At 46.2% G+C, this 20826-nt stretch overlaps 2 protein-coding genes across 7 annotated transcripts in view; one reads left to right on the forward strand and one right to left on the reverse strand.

Moving 5' to 3' along the window:
• LOC126530934 (uncharacterized) overlaps positions 1-20826 on the forward strand; it is a 121806-nt gene that overhangs the window by 56930 nt on the left and 44050 nt on the right. The window lies entirely within an intron of this gene.
• On the reverse strand, positions 1392-20794 carry LOC126530936 (uncharacterized). 2 transcript variants are annotated; one of them, XM_055070869.2, is made up of 3 exons: positions 20276-20794; positions 8812-8976; positions 1392-2036 (listed from the first exon to the last, which is right to left on the reverse strand). In XM_055070869.2, the coding sequence occupies exons 1-3, from the start codon at positions 20780-20782 to the stop codon at positions 1725-1727; spliced, it is 984 nt and encodes a 327-aa protein (XP_054926844.2). In that variant the 5' UTR covers positions 20783-20794; the 3' UTR covers positions 1392-1724. The 2 variants fall into 2 exon arrangements, with proteins under 2 accessions (XP_054926844.2, XP_050034222.3); XM_050178265.3 differs by lacking the exon at positions 20276-20794 and adding an exon at positions 12248-12476.

Genomic DNA, 20826 nt, shown 5'->3' on the forward strand with positions numbered 1-20826 from the left:
AAAGCGGTGGACATTTTGGCCCGTTCAGCGCCGCCGATACGCCTCCCCGCCAAGCGCGTCCAGGCATGTTTCAATGCCACGTGTCTTCAAGTGTGCGTGTGCGTGTGTGTGTGTGTGCATGTTGGTGCCCACGCTTGTCAAAGCGCGGCAGCCGGGGAGAGGAGCTCCCCAAGTGTGAAGCGAGGAGGTCTGACCGGCGCCGGCCCGGCGGATGCGTCACTGCACTCGTCTCAACCTGTCTCTCAACGTGTCCGTGCCCCGTCACGTGCGCCTCTATCGAGGCGTTTCTTCTTGCCCTCAACTCCGAGAGTATAAGAGCAGCTGCCCCCGGACGCCAAGAGAGAGGCTCCGATTTCTTCCGTCGAGTAACGTGCTCTCCCGTCTCTCCACTTCGGTCGACATGACCGGCCGCTCTTTTGCGATGCTAGAATAAACAAGTTGTTCTGTTAGCAGTCGACTCATGCTTTGCCAGGACCTTCGGATGCTTCCAGTTGTGCCCCAGGCCGCCAGACCAACGCTACCCTTGGGGCTTGCGACCCATATGCAACAACGGGCGTCAGCGCTGAGATTGCAACAGTACTCAATCAGTGCCAATGAGATGGTCATAAGAGAGCGTCAACCATTAGAGCGAGAAAGTCAAGCGGAAGTCTTATTCGTCCGGAAAAACAACGGTCAAGAACTAGTACAGAACCATGATTTATTTGGCTATTTCACACCAGATCGAACTATGGCAAAACTGTGTGAACTGTTTCTTTCCTGTGTGAATTATTGTAGTTTTTTAAGCTATAGGGTAGGCATGCTTTGGTACAGTGAGAAAATGGGCTATTGATTTAAGTTGTTCATAACAATGACGCTAAGATCTTCAGAATGGCAGGATGTTCGCAAATCACTGACACACCCTGCTTGAGCTCTTATGATGTTCTGTGTGCCTGCAAGCTATGGTGGCGCTCGGGTCAAACGTGGGCAGTCGTAAGCAGATTCGAAGCGAAGAAGGCGTTGCTGTCACGTAGCCATGCGTTAGCATGTGTGGTGTTACCGTGCCTGTGTGTCCTTTCTACCAGTAACATGTCTTTCTGAATAAACCAGTCTCCTTTATAGAATGCCTGAGACAGGTGTCTATCATGATAATTAAGTAAACAGATTTATTTTCTTAGTTTTGTAGCTTGCGAACATCAGATAAGAATGTTAATTATGCAGCAGAAACGTATTGTCTTTTGTTAGTCTTGAGATTTGTTTGACCGTACTCTTGAATTCTCGCAAGGATGCTGGAGCATTTGTGCAGTGCAAGAGACTGGAACAACAAATGAAACATTGTTTAAATATGTCCTTCGTGCATACATGGGCTGCCTCCTATAACTGGTTCCGCAAGATAGCAAGACAAAGATCGTTCGTTCTTTTATTTAGTATTTTATTATCTTATAATTCGGTGTCCCTGCATGGCGGCCTCTCGAAAGTGGGCCCAGTTCTTCATTCGAGCATCCGAGTTTTGCATTCGAGCAAAACTGCATTCGAGCATCCTAATGGCTCAGAGTCGACAACAGCAGCTGAGTGTTACCCACAGGTCCAAGGAGTTGCTACAGCCGGTTAATTGCCAGCCATACCCATCATTGTGAGAGATAACGCTTTACGTGGCTGGCTGTGTGAGTTCCTTTGGGCGCGGTCTTCTCGTCTCCTGCCGGAACCGCCCTCAACTTGTGCGAAGTCTTCGTATTTGCGGCCCATAGTCAGGGCAACGAGCCTTCGTAAGGGTTCTCGAAGAGCAGAACCCGGGCCCCCGACGGGGTCCTGGCCGAGGGCACGGCGAGTAGGCTCCGGTGGGCCGCGGCTGTCGTCCGAAGCCGCTTCTCGCCGAAACCTCGTTTCTTCTCGCCGAAGCCGCGCTTTTTCTTCTCGCCGAACCCGCGCCGCTTTCGCTCGCCAAATCCCCGCTTGCCGATTAACGCCTGGAGTAGGAGACGCCGGTCATACGACGACGGGTCGTCATCTTCCTCTGCGAGCACACCTCCGGTGCCTCCGTAAGCTGCACCAGTGTTCTCCTGCGTGCCAAGAAGTAAACGCCCTTGTCCTTTTAATCACGTGAACAAGGATCAACACCCATACCACAAACGCGCCACTTAGAACAAGGACATGCCAAGTGGACACAGGACAAGCGCTAGCTACTGACTAAGCTCATTACAAGAATTAGAGCAGTTACTATACACCACAACATCCCGCTTGCGAACAGCGCCTGCGCGTACACTCTGAATCCCAGTAGCATAGAGTGGTCGAGTGACCGATTGCGGACTGAGCCAGTGTCCACAGTTGCGATCTAGCGGTCGCTGGCAGCCTCTCCTTACGTTTCTCCTACATCCTAACAATCTAGCGTGTTTGATCTCATTGGGGCGTCGCCCTGTGCTTATTTCTTTTCCTTTTCTTTTTTTGCGAGAGAAGGTGGCCATATCATCCGGTTGACCACGCTACATGTTTGATCCAGACTGCATAATCTGAAACAAGAAATCAGACACTAATAAATGCATCGCGTAATAAAGTCATTTGTAGTCCGAACATGTCCTGCGCTCTCTTTGCTCGACCCGATTGTAAGCGGTGCAGTTTTAGTATGGATCGGTAGCAATATGTCCACTTTTCATTCCTAATAAATATATAAAGAGCACGCATAAATGAAGACTAAGAGACAAGCATGCTAGCGATTGCGTCCTGCGAAGGACATCACGTGCACGCGCTTGAAAAGGAAACAAAAAAGGTAAAGCAAGGAGTAAGGAGATAGTAAAGGGAAAAAGAGCATTAATCTACCCTCGAGCACAAAGTTAGACTTCCTTATGTTCTTTTTTTGTAATTTAATAACTGAGCTTACAGGATCGAGATTCATGCTCCATATCCGCTGTGGGTACATGCCATATATTAAACGCTCATCATTATCAACATCATCATGAACAACACCATGTCTCTTCACACAGAGTATGAGCACTACAAATGAGAGCCGAGTCTCGTACTTCGTAAGAATTCTAGCACAGCTTTGTGAGCCTCGTGTCGCCTTGAAGCATGACCCTTCAGAAACAAGAAATCATTAAGCGCAGTTCGACAACGATCAAGAGTTCTTAGTGTTCCAGTCTTCTAATGTATCTTTCTTTCTGCAAGCATGCGCATACTTAGCTTAGTTGTTTAAGCATGCCCGTAGTTACGAGCAGCCTAGATTTATGGCAATAAAGATGTCACTGCGTCGTCGTAACCGTTAACAAGAAAGTCTTGAATTGCAATTGACAACGGCAGTTCATCGGTGTTGCTCATCCGCAACAGTTGTGAAGTCAGCTTCAGTTCATTGTATCTGATGCAAGTCAACATAACAATGACAAGATGGAAAAATTTTTTCTTGTGATTCTTCAACAGTTCCTGTAGTTAGCGCCGTTTTCAAGCATGCGCACCATCACGGGATAGAAGAGTCTACGCCGATGAAAACGAAAAAATTAAAGTGTTATTTCTATTTTTAATATATAAAGACTGCGTGTGCGTGCGTGCGTGCGTGCGTGCGTGCGTGCGTGCGTGCGTGCGTGCGTGCGTGCAGGCGTGGGCCGTTGAAACACTTTTTAGAGATTTGTTCACATGAGGCGCCCAAACGTTGAACGAACGACTACGAATGCATCCACCCATTGAGATGATGTCCGGCATTGTTTTGTTAAACACTGGGTTATGATAATCCGAATACACAAGAATATTCTTTCTTTTTTTTTGGCCATGGTGGCGTTATAACAGGGAAACGACGAATGCTTCAAAAGACGTGAGCGCACTTACATTCCATATATTAACCAGCAATGGCGAGTGATAACAAAGCCAATGTATAATCCATGTAACTGATGAAAACTTCGCTTTCGCAATTCCCAAATTTTTTGGGGGATGCTCTGCTGTAATAAATTTATGAAAGTGCCCAGCAGTTAATTAAAGTGTGGGGCTATATGAAAGCCCAAGCTCATGCCCTTTAGTAAATGTCAAGAGGAAGGGTCCGTTATCACCCATCACGCGCTCGGCTTGAGTGAGGCTAGCATGGCGTTAGCTTTGAGGGAAAGCACAACGGTGCGAAAGTATGACCAAATGAAATACAAATTAAGCAACATTTCATTAGCGGCATTTTAATAGAACAGTATAGTAGTCATCAACTTTTACTGCCTCTTGCCACCTCTTCATAGTGCGAACTACACAATGTCCCAGCTAACACATGTCATATTTGTTGAAGAAAACAACTGGAGACTTCTAGGCAGATGGAACTAAGTGCATCTTGCTATCAGCCAGCCACTTCAAGGAGCGTTCTGTGTCTTTCTTTTCGCATAAATTAAAAAACTCAGTACTTATACATGTGAGACAATGCGATTCTGCCATGCTGCCACGAAGAAATACAAAGAAAGTGGACACATGCGAGCGCTTATGTCTTTCTCTTCGTGTCTGGCCGCAGTAGCACTCTCATTTCTCGATAATGAAATACCAACTAGACCCCCTGTCCATCCCACTGCGATGTATATAGTAAATATGTTAAGTTACTTTCTAATAAATTAATTGACTGGCTCTATGCACAAATACTAGAGAGAGAGAGAGAGAGAGAGCAAACTTATTAGAGGAAACCCAGGGAGTTTTGCGTGAGGTAATAATCCTCTATCCTGCTACACTGCTCAGAGGGAAGGGGAGAGAAAGAAGTGTATATAAAGTAGGACGCAAGTATATAAACGTTCGTGCGTGAACGGCCCCTTCACAGCCTTGAATTCAGGCCTTTGGTAATGAAAAAATTATGAGAGAGCTTTGATGGCTCCCTTAATTGGCGATATGCACCAGCATCATGTTTTTGCAACGCATTTGAAAGCATTTGTTTTCAGCCGTTTGCGGCGCACCATTTTTTCGGTACCTCTCTTCTTGGGTATAATTTTGACCAACTATTTTTGTTTATGTGCTCCTAAACCTATAATTGTTTTTGCGTTCCATTCTTATATATGAATACGGCCACCATGGTCGGGAGTCGATCTCCTGACCTCGCACTCAGTTGCAGAACTCCATAACTAAGCCAACGTTACGGGTCATTTGCTTACAACGCAGTGGAAACTCACGGTAAGCTTAACGGCGGATATTCTCAGGCACCTGCCCGCGGTGGGTCTACGAGATGAATAATTCTGTCAGTAGTTAAGTAATAAACCGATTCCCATTACGTAACCAGTCTTCTAACATAAGCATCTTTGTGGTCAACTTGCATCATATCAAACAATATACAGGTCAGAAAATTTGTATTGAACAGATCACGGGAATTTATGAGAATTATTTGTTGGAAAAAAAATGATACGCGACATATTAAATGACATTTCGTCTAAGAGCCTACCAACGCAAGATACAGTGAAGTAGCAAAGCCAGCGATATGCACTAGTGAGGTCAGCCTTCGCGTGCTTGCTGAAATAGCTCTGACAAAATTACATGCCCCATTCCTCCCCGCACACAATTCATTCATTCACAAAACCACTCAATGCTGACAGGTCTTCAACAGAAGCGCCAAGCGGTACTTCGGAAAACGGTTGCTTTTAAAAGGAAGCTTTCTTTGCGAACTACTCCGCGGTTTGGCGTGTCATCTTACTTTCTCTTTCTCTTCATTGCTTGCTTTTGGAGGTAGGGGTGAAAAAATATGGCGGCGAGATTGGGTTTTAGATTCACGAGCAAATCTGCAGTAATTTTTCCGTCCTCTGCGCCAGCACGAGAATCCCCATTACAGCATCCTTCGGGCACAAGCTTGATTAAAATTCCACGCAGATGTTCAAGTCTACAGCGATTTCTTTTCATGATTCGCTTCCGCCTAGTATTTCTAATAACTCGACCAATTCGCGCAGCGCGGGGTGCAGACACTGTAGATTTAATAGAAGACTACTACGTCCGAAATTTTAAGGGCAATCTCCACAAACACAGATATAATTTCAAGCTGTCTTCGCAGTTGGTTTGCCAATAAAGGTTCTGGCGCTCATCATCGCTTCTTCTTGTTTCTTTCATTTTCTTTTTTGTTAAAGAAAATATCTAAACTGACCATGCCACGCTTTCAGAAAGTTGAGAACTCTGTGGGCAGCTGAAATTGCTGCGTTCGATAAATGCCCTTTGGATCCCCAGCACTTATTCTTGCCACATATAAAATTTCTTCTTCACTAACTTCCGAAAAGAAAAATCGCAGTTAAGTCCTCTCGCGTACTCATTCTTCATCACTTGCCTCGCGGAAAGACAAGCCGTGGACGGTTGTTTGCAGAATGTCACATGACACTGGTGCGCAAGCTCGTGGTGTTTTCGGGACTAAATTGTTCAAGCTAACGTAGTCGGCCACCACGGCACCAGTGTCACAGATGTGTAATGTGCTCACTCTGTTTCGAAGTATTGTGAACGAAACTTACAGGCGTGCTTCATTCATTCATACATTCAGGCTAATGTACGAATGTCTAATCCAGGCGTCTGTGAGTGTCAGAACGGAGTACCGTTAGTCTCGAGTACTGCTAGAAATTGTTTCGCAAGTATGCTTGCTTCAGTTCCCGCTCATGTGCTGCACCGTTTTCTATTCTCTGGGGACGTGCAGGCCATGCCTCGCGCAAAATGGACTAGGTGAGCGGGCACTAACTATAGCATTGGTTTCCCTTTTTTTTTTTTCTCATATTTCATTATGTGTATCTATATCTAAAGTTGCGAATAATGACTGTGAAAAACTTTTCATTATTAGTAGAATTCTTTTTCCGCACTCCAGCAGCAGCCACATAGCCATCTTTTCTTAAGTAAAGTTATTTATTCATTCATTTTATTCAAGCTGGGCAGAGTGTTCTCTTTACAGACTATCCACTTGGGTGTCGCTTTAGGACTAGTGTGACCAACCTACGTTCATGCGCTTCCTAGGGCGCTATAACGTAAAACTATACCAAACTTTTCTATTCCAATTCTGCGATCAGGCTTCTGCGATTGGTGAAAAACTTTTTTGGACCACCCCCACTTCACCTGTCTGTCAGGCGACGTCACGAACACCGCGATAGCTCCCTATCTGGTATGACGTGTACACAATGATTATGCATGATTTGACCGAGCAAAAGAAAAATAGTTATTTCTGATTCGATGCCTTTTCGCCATTAGCCCTCGGCTATTGGCCAAAAGCTTTCGGGCTGCACCCACTTCACCTGCCAGTCACGTGATGCCATAAAACCGCAACAACTCACCGAGTCAAAGTGACGTGTACGCGTTAAAGATGCATTAATATGCCGAACAAAACCGAATTTTCTTCTGAATAGCCGCAGGGTGCCCCGTTCTCAAACGAATAAAAGATGGCTGCCTCCAATCACTCAGGCACTGGCTACTAGCACCTGCCGGAGAGCATGGGTTTATTTGGGTGTAATAAAGCTTATTGCGTGGTCGCGTAACGTTTTCGAGCACTTTCGGCACGCTTACGACCTCGTTCTGCCAACTCTTCTTTGCTGAGGATCCGTTTTAGCATCATTCTTAAGCTTCCGTTGCATGCCGCCGTGATTGTCGACTGAGCCACCGTAAGCTAAGTCAAGAGAAACGGACCAATGACAGACACCGGCACCACCCTCCTTATTCGGTTATCGATTTTCAGTGCAGTGGCTCGGTCTCATCGAATCCCTCTCCACTTGAGCGTGCTCTTCGCCTCTTGTGAGCCAATTAGATAAGACAAGCCGCAAAGTGTAGGCAATGTTATTCGTTTTTCAAGCAAACAAAAGTGACCCCCTATGAACGAGGAGAGCGTTTGATTCGTCTCTTGAGACAACCCTGCGAGTGACCGCCCGATGCTTGAGTTGGCGGTTACGCAAATTTGACATCAGGAGATTGGAATAAAAACATATTGGAATAGTTTTACGTTAGAGGGCCCCTAGGGCGGCTTTTTTACATTATTGCGGATTGGCGAACGGAAATTTGAGAACTGGGTATTTTCTTAGCTCGAACTGCATCCGCAGCTGTCGTTCCCTATGGTGTGGGAAGAGTTGTTTATATTTTGGAAGTTCTCACTTTCCTTGCTCCCCAACCCTCTTGTTGCTTTCGAAACGCTCGGCAGCCTAACGACTGCATCTGACGGGCCAGGAAACATTTTATTCACGCCCAAAGCGCCTTCGAAAGCATATTAAGGCTCATGTTTCTTGCCAATTTCTAGCACTTTATTTTCTGTGATATTAAGCACAATGTAACGCAAGCCAGCAATGCCAAATATTTATTTCTCTACGAACCAAATGCGCTCTATTATTACGAATTTAAGTTAATCAAGTAATGACAATGAAAAATAATGAAAAGTCGTGATAGGTGATGTAAACCGTAAGTCTCTAAGGATAGCTTGTAAAGACCACTAAACCAACCAAACTAAATTATAAATCTGCACCTGCAGCAAGAATTTACCCTATTGTTTTGCCGTCATGACCACCGTTCCCAATACTTCGGCCTCTTAGCTGAAGCACTTCTACGCTGTGCAGCCCTATATGACAAGTGCGAAGCGTGGCTATGACAAGACAGGGGCCACTAATGCAGAGAATGGAGACACGTGATTTCATGTGAACAAGATCATGAAGCATGAACGCAGTACGTGCATTCCGTTGTTGGGGAGATTAACCTATTTTATAATTTCATATATTTGCGGTTACTGCTAATTTATCGCGTTGGCACATACTTCCCTAGCCGTAAGCTTCTCACCTCTACAATTCAGTCCTGTGAGTTTAAAAAGAGCAACTAAACTATTAAGTGATTAAATAAACCGCAGTTCACACGACACTTGGCTCCGCCGAAGCGGAATCGCCAGTTTGTAGCTTCCAGCATGGCAGTCACCTTCTCGCTGGCGGAGAACTGTCCTAGGGCTGAGTCTGAGTTCACGACGAACAGGTCCTGGTTGTCGGTGGTGTCCTCGGTGAGGCAGCGGTCGGCGCTGTTGGCTAGGATCAGCGCCGACAGCGCCAAGTACCGCTCCAGGCGGCTCATTGTCTGGCTGCCCTCCTGAAAGAGAGGGAGCAGGAAAGTCGATTTGGAAGCACACTGGAGAGGTTAACTTGGTGAAATGCCTGGCGAGGCGCCCTAGTCAAGAGAAAAGACAGGCAAGGAGACAGATGCGTACATGCAACCAGAATGTGCGCTGTATCTCACATCCTGGTTTGAGGGTATAGTGACATCAGCTAACGTTGTACCTTCTGTGATCTCAAGCGATGAACACGCCGGCGATTATATCACTTTTTGTGAGACCCGAAAGTGACTGCTGTCGAGGATTCGGTGGTATTTACGAACACTGAGAATCGCAGGGCACCATTGGCATTGAGTCCAAGATGAATCTAGCGCGTTATTGTCGCGCACAGTCTACTTTCGCATCCCTTTATTAGTATCACTTCTTTTATTTTTTCGCTGTCGTATCCTTCTCCAAGAAAACCAAAACTACATGGGACAGAAAGCGGCGGCGTGTTAGCATATATCGTGTTGAGCAACCGTTTGGTACTTTAGAGGCGACACTAATATAGCATTATGTGTTTATAAGTTACTGATCCTGATGCGCAAATTAAAAAGGTGTCTTACTACAAAGTTCCTACTCTATCCTTGCTTTCTCGACTGATCCTTGGCGCCGCAGGACCCTCAGAGATGGAGTAGGCTAATAAGGAAGAGGTCTTCACATTTCATTACACTTTATTGGAGTAGGCGCTTCTTCAAAGATACAAATGAAGAGGTGATTTTCTTGGAGCCTAAAAGATAGCCGGAATGTCAGCATCTTAACTCGTTTCCTTCTTTTCGCACTAAGTTTATGCAGTATATACTACTTTACAAAATGAGTGTCACATTTGTTTTTGTTGCCGAGTATACGGCATTTTGATATCAAGCCTCCTGTAACAGGCGTAAACACTAGCCTTCACATTGCATGACATCAATCAATTCTCATTTGGCATGCCCACATTCTAAGTTGCGCGGTAATAATGTTATATTTATTACTACCTTATATTCACAATAGATGTTACTCTCGGTGTAAATTAATATGGGCCTAAGAAAATAATCCATCCAGCAGGTGACACCACCAGGAGCTCTACGCCTTGTGCTGGCTCGTTACACCCAGTCTCGAGTTTTTTCACCGCTGTGTGTTGAAGAATCTCGACCAAGCACGAAGTCATTGTGTTCCTCAGAAAACTACATGACTCGAATTTGAAATTCAAATGAGCTGCTTTTAAACAAAAAGCCCCGGTATTCAGACTTGGGTTCCCGTTTTTGACAGCAATCGACCTCTCTTTTATGACGGCTTGGGAAGAAACTTCTGAGGCAAGCCAAACCAACCAACTCAGTGCTACAATTCGCTATCTTACGTACCTCAAAGCCTATCGTCACTAGGAGTGCACTTAGAATATAGCAGCGATACCCTATTTTCTGTAATCCTAAGCATCGTGTGTCGCTCCCCAGGGCACGACTCTCACTTCTAAGACCATTTCATTCTTGACTTTCCCAACGGTGTGATTTCTCCAATGTGCCTAAACGACTGCGCCTTATTTTGGTACGTTTCCAGCAATATTCACTGCGAAGCTACACGAGATCTCCTGAGGCTATTTATTAAGATATATTTCCCTACGAGTGAGTTAAGCAACCGAGGAGCACGATGTGCACAGAAAGCCCCCTGGTGCTATTAGCAGATGCATCAGCTCCAATGCTGCTGTTATCGCAACCAAACCCCTGTGCTTCTTTTGGATGCTAAACGTCATGGTGATTAACGGTGTCTTTGCATGGTACTTTTATCTCTAAAACTTAACGTAGACAGATAGCTATACTCGAATGGACTTGAAGCAGACGTACCTAATTTACGAGCTCTATTGTGCGGATGCAAATCTACTCTCTATTTCCGATACTTTTCAAGGCCAAACGCATATCCCTCTCTCTTCACTGTTCAGAATAGAGAATGAGGGTTCTAGATTTCAGCGAAAACGAGACGCCATACAGGGAAAAAGGCTGCTCGCTGAGGGTAGGTTTTAAGTGTTCCCTAATGTAGGGGCACCCAATGTTCTCTTTTCTATGGCTTTTCATCTTGCGTTTCTGCGAACTGACGGGAACGGTCTTGTGAAAGTCTCGGAATCATGATCACCATTTTGCAATCGACTCAGACTGTGTGACCCCACAATTCGTAGGTTTTTCTTTTTCGCTCCTGCATCCTAAACGGTTCGCGTCCACGAAAAGCACATCCCACCGCGTCCCTTTGGCAGGCCCAGACGCAGGCCAAAACACGAAGGTGTCATTACCGCTCTCTGCGACGAGTGGATTGCTTAAGTCAGTTAGGCCGGCTAGCCCCGGGCTCTATAGCGTTGCTTCATTTGGCCCCGTCTCGCTCGCCGACACGGAGAAAGGGAAGAACGGAGCCGACGCGAAGATAACTAGCTTTCATCGTAGTCTGCTGCGTGTCGTCTAAAGGTCATGACAGACAGCCGCCGGCTTCACAGCACCTCGCCTTGCACCCGATAAGTGACTTTTTTTGCTAAGGAGACTGAATGGATGGCGTCGTCTCGGCGTTTTCCTTTCTGATCGTCGCCAGGGTCAAATTGCATGTTTGAACCTTTCTCAAGACGTCGAGAGTGCCTTTTAATTAGTGTCGTCTATAGGAGAGCGAGGGTGTAAGTAAAGAAAGATTGCAGCTGCCGGCTGAAGAGTACAATGTCATTTCTTCTGGCGCTGATATCGCCGCCTTGCGTATAAAGGCTGGAGATCGAAATATTCTTTGGTGTGCAGTTGGAGAATTTCTTCGCACGTGGAAGTGGACGCATGACGCCGTTATGAGAAACTGTAAATTAAACGGCGTCCAAAACCAACCTTGGGCGCGCAATACGAACACCCACGGTCTATATATACTTAAGGCATTCCGAAAGAGTGGAACCCGGCATATCAATGAGAACCTATCTTCGTCACCTTCTGACTTTTTACGATACCTGAGGATTCGCAGTATAAACAATACAGAAATAAACGTAGAGGACACCCACGGTAAACATCCAACCACCTAAGCAAATACGTGCGGGCGAAGTTAGATGAGAATGGTGAGAAAGCCGTGACAGGTTACAACTAAAAGCCCTGGCCCTTTCAGCCACGCCGTCTCTTTATCAGTTATTCCTTTCAAACGAACTTTTCTTTTTTTCGAGTAATACACACAGAAGAGTATATATCACGCTGCAACTGCAGCGTTCTCAAAATTTTGGTAATTTATGCGCAGCAGGACTATACGTCGCAACTCCAACGAAGTGAAAACGTATACGGCACTCACGTGGAGAGACTCGGTCGACGTCGCCAACTGCCGCGCCGGGTTACGACGCTGGGCGCGATGGAGCGTGTAGGCCGACTTCACTCGTCGCACGCGCTGACCAGGCAGAATGCGGTGCTGTATTCTGAAGCTGTCCATTTTATCCCTTTTGAGGCGGTCGTAGAAGGAGGTGGACCCTGATGCTAGGGAGAGCGCGCGCAGGGACCAGAATTCTTTCCTCTTGAGAAACCCCTCACTGCGTACACGCACACGCACGCCATTCCTCCGAGCCTGATCCACCCGCCCACCCTGAGCAGTGGCCGTTCTGGCCAAAGCCGACTTGATCCGCTTGAAATCTATTCACCGCTGCCGGGAAGGTGGGTCGCACGTTATTTATGCGAGCGCGCTGCCGTTGCACGCTCAGTTGTTCGGGTCGCGTCAGACACCGGCTCCGCGAAAGGGATTACGCGACCTCAAGGCGCGCTCGGTTAAAGGAACCCGAACGTCCTTCTTCGCTCGGAAATGAAGTAATTTTTGTTTTTCAGGATTTGCGGACTTCACTGGTGCCTCCATTTGCCCGAAGCACGTGCGCGTAAGCGCGTTTCGTTGCCTTCGTCCTCCTTCCCGTCCCTTCTCTTACTTCCATCCAGGAGTGTATACGACGCCTCCTCTCCCGTTTTCGCGAAGAAGCTTGCATTATTTTCGTGCTTATCGGTCAACTTTCTTACTTTGCGGCGATGTGCGTGGCGTGTTACCATCTCCAGTTTAACGGAAAAGCCAGCGAGTGCGTTTAGCTTGTTTGACGCCATCGAGCAGAAAGCTAGCAAGGAAACGAGTTCGCCCGCAGAATACCACCGTTTTATTTTTTTTCTTAAACTGGTTTCACTTTCGCACACTGTATAACGCAGCTTGCGGGTGACGTCAAAGCACACACACGCGCACAAATAATGCAGACCGCTTAAGCAGAACCAGTTGCCCGGCATAGGCCCAGATTTACATAAAATCTTACAGCGAGACTAAGTCAACGGGGTTTCTGTGCGTTCTTACCTACACGGTCCCATGGTGAAGTCCACACATCGCGAATGCACTTGCAAAACATTGGTTTCGGATGTAAAATTTTGATGAAGTGGGAAAATACGAACGCCCAACGTCTACACTTTAGGCACCCTAGGAGAGTGCAAACCGACCCTTCTTTTAATACCTCGGCTATTTCTACGGGAAACCTGGAAAGCTTCCCGTTTAGCTCTTCTTTGTGACGCCCGGCACAGTTTCCTTTTCAGCTCTCTCGATGCGCAGGTTTCCATGCCGTTCAGTAGGCAACACGAACAAAAAGGAAAAAGTGGCGTGTTATTCTCCACAGCTTACATGTCCGGCGCTGACAAAAGACTGTATAATTCAGATTGCGGAGTACTAGTGAAAGCTCGCTGTACCGCTGCATAGAGAGCGATGCGAAGCGATGATACTTCGCGCCTACTTATGTGCAACACGCGGTTGTACGACACCCATCATTAAGTTGTATGGTCAACTTTGAATAGGTTTTTCGAAATTGCATTTTCAGAGGCCTAATCAGTATTCAAACAACTGTAGCTTACAGATTTATTATACTGCAACCGGGAAATGTTGTTTCGTTTGAAGCGTTGAGTGGAAGTCAGTAGTTAAAAAAAACGGAAAGTTATGAAGACCCAACCTCGACTGCTATCCAAGAATGCGTTTATCATGCTTCGCAAGAAGGCTATTTGTGGCACTACGTTACACTTCTTGTTTATTCATTTACTTATTTCTACAGGCTTTAGATGAGTTCAAGCAGGCTTAAAAGAATTATGGGGTTGTGCGTCGCAATACCGCAATTTGGTTGTGAGGCCCGCCGTAGTGGGAGACTCCGGAATAACTTGGACTACCCGGCGTTCTTTAACGAGCACCTAAATCTAAGCACACGTCTGTTTTCGCACCGATCAAAATGCGGCAGCCGTCGCCGAGATTCCATCCCGCTACCTCGTGCGCAGGAGCGCAACACCAAAGCCACCGAGCAAACACGGCGCTCAAGCAGTAGGCAGAACAAGCAACACATGCAGGGTGTCCCAGCTAACTTTAGCCAGAGCTTAAAAATATGCAAATGCCACGTAGCTGGGCAGAACAAAGGTAATGCTGTTTGCCGTCGTCTGGAGATACTCAAACTGTGTTTCTTTTTTCATTCCGCCTAATTAGATAATTAGTGTTAAATAATTACTGAACTTCTCAAATATTATAACTGGATGAAAAGTGTGAATACGAAAATTGTAGAGTGACATGAAAAATTCCCGATACAGGTCTCTGTTCCTCAATACGTGCTACTTGAAATTGCTTCTCTGAGCGTGAAAGAAGCCAGCAAATGCACGCCAAATGCCGCGCAACTGGTCGCTCGAGGCACTTTGCGTGTATTTGCGGTTTCTTTCGCGCTCAGAAAAACACTTGTCTGCATGTGCCTTCGTGTGGTTGCTACTTCTACGGACGCAATCTCGCTACTCAGTGACCACTCTTCAAAGTTTAGGAAGATGGGTAACAAATCCCCCCCCCCCCTTCTTCCGACCAGCAAGCACTCCAAGAGTTTTTTTCCCGCTATGCCTCACTGTTGGACATTGCAGAAGAGCGTCCACCCTCACAACGGCACTCCCGCGTACACCACCGCATCAATATTGGAACAACGCCGCCAATTCGACATTTACGTATAATGTACTCTAGTATCTTGCAGAGTTGAGAAGTGGCAACTTCGGGGCTTGGATGATTCCTTGAAAAAGCGCGGAATGCGGAAAATGCGGAACGATTCCTGAATCATTCCGCATTTTCATACACCTGGAGTAGGATGTGAATGGAATGATGGCTCCAGTTTGGTAGATGGAATGAGAATGTAATTGGAGCCCGAAATTTTGGAAATAGAGTTGGAATGGAATGGGAACATAGTGCCGCAGCACTTAAGGTTGATTTTAAGATAGACTACAAAACCAGTAAATTGTCAAGTAGACAGAACTAGACTTCCTCAATTTACTACATTTCTAAATTTTTAGCCATTACGACTATTTTAGTATCTGCCTATAGGAGACTAATCTGCCACGGTAACTATAAATAACATTATATTTTTCTCGGTCTGCGCTTCTAATGACCCGGAAACATTTCCTTGCTACACTTATGAAATGCTGTTAAAGACAGAAACGTTTAATAGTGATCAATCCTTTAACTTTTTGTTAAGGAGATAAGTTAGTTATCACTTCTTAGTCCTAGTGAACACCGGAACATTTATTTAAGGAGTTAACTTACCAAGAATTATTCATTTTATCCTGAGCGTGCTTGACCTACAATAAAGGGATACAGGCGAAAAACGGCCACGTCGCAAGCGATGGCACCCTGCACGAGCCCTTGAGGATTTCGAAAGCGCTCCATGTTATTTCGCCCACTGTCGAGTATCCAAACGGCGCAATGACAAGCGGTCAGACAGGTGTGCTGGAAAATGGTGTGCGTTAATACCACAGTAAATGTGAAAAAGAGGAAAGGCAGCAGACTTCAGTGATTCCGTCAGCTCTGAATTCATTTTCCACGACAGCTGCACTCGCATTGATAACCAAAATCTTATTTTTGTTTGCCTCATCTTTTTTTCTGAGATAATGGCGCTCACCCACTATGAGCGGCATGGGGCCAGATTATTTTGTACTTTGGTTTACACGAATTAATAATAATTAGAAAGATTACAGGCAACAAAGTCGGGGAGGCATACGAAGTCACAAAGCGCGTTTGTCCTTGTGCGAAAAAAAAGCAATACGTAACATCATTTGTTTGGTTGTTAAGACTCAAAAATATGTCTGCTGTTTCATGTCACTAGGCACGAAAGCGCAAGTGGTAAACAGTTCTTGAAAGAGCTTTTCACGTACTGGAATTGGAGGAATGGCATGGGCCAACGCTCACCATACCGAGAAGGTAAAGGAAGTGGAATTACGAGGATATCCGCTCTCTGGAATGAAGTTGGAATGGGATGGAGGGCTCCAGTCCGCAACTCTGCATGGTAATTTACTAGAATTAAAACTAAGTGATATAGTCACATACATAGGTAAAACTTCTTTTTGACAAAATTCATAGGATAGCCAACAACCAGGACTGGGGTACAACGCCTCACTTCAATTATTTGTTCAATATTAGAGCCAGGGAACTTTAATAACAGCTCTGTAACGAAGCACGAAACTTTGTAATATTTTCGTTGCCTGAGCAATTATCTGGTGTCTTAGTTTAGTATCAGACTCAGGATGCAGTTTTCACTTAATACAACATCGCCAATTCGCCATCGAGTTGGCATCGTGTACAAACATGGATTGAAAGAAACGTTGACTGCTTAGCTATCTTAATGGGATCAGAAATGGTTGTACCATCTGAGGTAAAATATGCTATAGTGGCATTCGATTGTGTGATAGAACTCAAGAACTTACGTGAGTGAGTCTGTATAATTCTGGTAGTCGAATAGGAAAGTATATAGGAGTGCTTATATGCCCTAAATTTATATACACCGCTCCTTTTGAGCAGTGTTAAATCGAACAGTGTTATCTGGATTGTTGGAGTTTTCTGCAGTCACAAACAATGAACACGTTCTGCCGATTGTAGTATATCGTGGTTTATCGAGAGACTCTTGGGATTTGACTTTTTAGTCTTTAATGAAATGAACCGATGAACGCAGTTTTCCATTGCGCTCGAAGGCGTCGACCAGTGCATCAGTTTATTCATGAACACCAAGCGTCTGAAAGAAACCAAATTCAGAGGCTAAAATATTTGTTGTAGGTCTCTCCTCGGCATGCACGGAGTCACTCTGGTGAGGAGCATATTGATCAACGAAGAGGGAAAGTAAACTTGCAATCCTTTGTGGTCAGAAATTACATCTGTTATATCGCACTGACAATCGTTTTGGGCAAGCTTTGAATTGAGAAATAAATACTGATGTATAGAAGCGAGTTCTGAAAGCGACGCTAAGTAGGAGTCTGAGTGAGTCTTGCTGGGAGATGAAGAGAGAGAATAAACATAATTGAATAATTTGAGCCAACTAATCTTCGCCCGAGATGAGCAACCTCCCTAGTCGAGGAAATCGTGCACCTGCGCTGTCAGCTTAGCCCTGTCCACCAGGCGTTGCTTGTCCGGTAGGTCAGCGCACGTCAGCAGATCACCATACGGACCTAAGTCGACCGGTTGGTACCGTAATATTTAGTTTTTGAGTGCACCCACACTTCCTCACCACGCGGTATATGGTTGTTTTGGACACGTCTCAAAAATGCAGTTACAGTGATCCGTTGTCGGGCACGTGGCGTGTAGGAGTGTTGAGTCCGGAAATGTGCCTGTTTGGAGTCTCCTGGCTGGGATTTCCGGGTGTTACATTTACGAAACCCTCGTGAGCTTACGGCGAGGAGGTGGGTAGAGTCTTCGTGCGTTCCTCTGATGGACGAGCATTTCCGTGTGTTTGTTCTGTACTCCTTCGTCCGGGCTCAGCCGGTAGGAGCAAATTCGACGGTATAGCCACGAGAACGTGATCTCTGGCAACAACGTGAGCCGCCGGATTACCCGCCAGGGACGCGTTCTACGACGCCTAGACGATAGGATGTCCGGTAAGGCGTGTGTTCTTGTTTCTTCAGTAGGTCGAGAGCGGGCCTTGGGCGTCCTGCCCTTCTCGTAATGCCTACATGCCTCTTGCGAGTCTGTAATGACAATTACTTGTGCTTTGCCCATGCGTGTCGTGGTGGCTGCTAGGTGGATGGAATTAAAATAAATTGTGTGCCAAAACTACGATCTGATTATGAGGCACGCCATAATAGTGGGATACTCTGGATTTATTTTTTACAACCAGGGTATCTTTACTGCGCACCCAAAGCACAGAAAAAAAAAGTGTTTTTGCACCCCGCCCCCTTCGGAATGCAACCGACGCGGCCGGTAACCGAAGCGGCAACCTTGTGTTCATCAGCACATTTGCTAAGCCACTGAGCCACCGTGGCGAGGGAGTGCGGCTGGACCTCATTTCTATTAGTGTGAGTACGAGTGAGTTTTGCTTGTTTACAACCTCTGCGTGTAAGTGCCGATGTTCCTGTAACTGATAAAGGGTTAAATAATCACATTCCGTGAGCTGTTAACGTTACCTGATCAAAGAATAAGCAATAATGTAGAGGTACGTGACACTTGCGTCCATTTCACACCCTGTTGGAAAACGACTCCACGGATATCACTGCAGTCTACAGAATTTTCAGGTGTCAAAGTGCTTGCAAAGCAATGTAAACATTGGCACATTTGGCGATATATTTATTGTCTAGGTGAAGCTATCCATTCAGCATTCCTCATTCTCAATAATATCATTGTCAATTAATAATAATAAGTTTGTCAATCACATACACTGTATTCACAGTAAGCAGAAAACAATGATTAGTGCAAAGAATACTCATGATCCGACTGGCGCCAGTCTATATACTACGCTCTTTTTTCCAGGATCCGTAGAAGCTAAGCGAAACTAATTTTTTTTATTTAGTCTCTGTGCGCCCGAGTCAACTCAGTTTCTGGTGTTTATCATGTTGTTCTCCTGGCCATATCCCGAAGATAGTGCCCTCTAAAAATATCAGCCAGTGAAAAGAAAAGAACCTTGGCTTGTATATTCATCGAACATGACTTCTGCCCAAATTGAATTACAGGTTTTCTGCCCCGTAGAAAAGTTTGTAAATCTGCATGCTTAACCATGAGCCCATTGCTTTGCATCAAAGGCGGGGCATTGCTCGCTCTAGGTTTTAGATCACACTTCTAATAGTGCGAGAACCTTCCAGTCAGATCGCGTTGCTTCCAGGATACTCTGATCTACTCAATCTGTCAAATAGTTCCGTTAACAGTAAGCGGACCCTTTTCTTTTTTTATTCGTGGGCACGTTGCCCGAATATCGTGCGAAGCATTCTACGAGCATGGACGCGCTGTAAACTTCTCATAAAAAATTTTAGCTGTACCATTTGGTGCTTTCTGTGATGCTCTCAGGAGGAGTCCTGTTTGTTGACAGAGTGAAACTTCTTGGTATTATGTTTGAGTCAACTGGCATTTCACTTCAAACTTGTAATGGGGCATTTCAAGTGCCAAGAAGAGCTTTTCGGCATGTAACGAAGTACTAAGACTAAGTACGAAAGCTTTAGTGACTAAAACATGTGCTGGAGCTTATGCGTGCGGAAACATTGATGCCGTGCCTAGAATGTTTGTTGATAATTTGGCCTATCTAAGATGTGAATTTTGATGGAATGGGAAAGCAGCCCTTCATTCATTATGTGTTCTCTGCTTCGTTCATGAGCTTGGAGGTTTAAGCCTGCCATTGTGGCAAGTGTGTGCTCGTTCTTTCCTGCTAGTAACCGTTATTGATGCAAAAGCGCCAAATGGCCAATTGAGTGAAAAAGTCGGTGGCGTCTAGCAGCGAGGCGGCACCTAGATTCCAATTGGCTGCGACGCCATGTCACGAGCGCGCCTGATACGAAAACTCCTGATACCGTTTTCTCTTTCTCGATACGTGCTACACAAAATTGGCTTTCTGAGCGTGAAAAAAGACCGCGAATAAACGCAAAGTGCTGCTACGTTACAGCTTTTCTACACAACTTTCTAACTTTTCTTGTTTTCTTAACATGTTTTCTTGTGTTTACATTTAGCCAACTCTTCTTCATTCAGTTTTGCATTACGTGGCCAATGCCCCTTGAGTATATGTACCATGTTTAAGGAATCAATATCAAAAAGCCTTGTTCGCGCATGTCTCGCGCAGTGCCTTCATCCTCTTTTTACTGTATCACCCGCCATACACGAGAGCAGGTCGCGCGGGCTAAAGAGGATGGCTGCAAACCAGCTGAGCAAGCTGTCGTTCCTAAACGTGGATCCGGAAGCCGTCGACAAAGTACGCCAGAGGGGAAGACGCGGGGTGCTGCCACCTCACACCTCGGTCTTCAGCGAGCTAGGAGTGCCCGAGTGGATGGCCGCGCTAGGTACAACTGCTTCGAGCTGTTTTCGAGGCACCGCAACCAGGGCAAACCTTCGCGGCCAGCTCACCCTTTTGCCAACGCCGGCTCTCCCAACGGACCCACATCCTCCAGTGATGCTGACGGCCCGCTGCTGGCATGGCCAGTACTCCCACTCGGTTCCTACAGCTCTTCCAATAATGGTTGCGCCCGTTCTCGAACACAGCGTGATGCCTTCGAAGTTCTCGGCGTGCCGCGATAAGATTGAGCGGGAACCGACCTGGGACGAGCGGCTGGCGGCGTTCGCCATCCAACCGCTGGGCCCACAGCTACTACAGTCAGGTGACACGGCGCCGTCCGGGCCTGCCTTCTGATCGCGTGGCGGCATGTCTGCGTGCTGCGTGACCGCTCCGAGGCGCTCTTCACATGCGGACGCCATCTGGAAAGCGGGATCGTGACGCAGCAACCTCCCGTCTCTGACAGGTCCCCTTGATCCCGGCAGCAGATGCCGGCACCGTCGCATTTTGACGCTGCCAGCGCTGTTTCGGTCAGTCACGCAAGTGACTGCAAAGAATAGGCGTAGAGCCATATCATCCATGAACTATAGTGCACCCAACAGGGTGAAATAAGCGCGCACTATCG

This window comes from Dermacentor andersoni, chromosome 5 (genome assembly GCF_023375885.2).
Source record: "Dermacentor andersoni chromosome 5, qqDerAnde1_hic_scaffold, whole genome shotgun sequence".
Classification (NCBI taxonomy): domain Eukaryota; kingdom Metazoa; phylum Arthropoda; class Arachnida; order Ixodida; family Ixodidae; genus Dermacentor; species Dermacentor andersoni.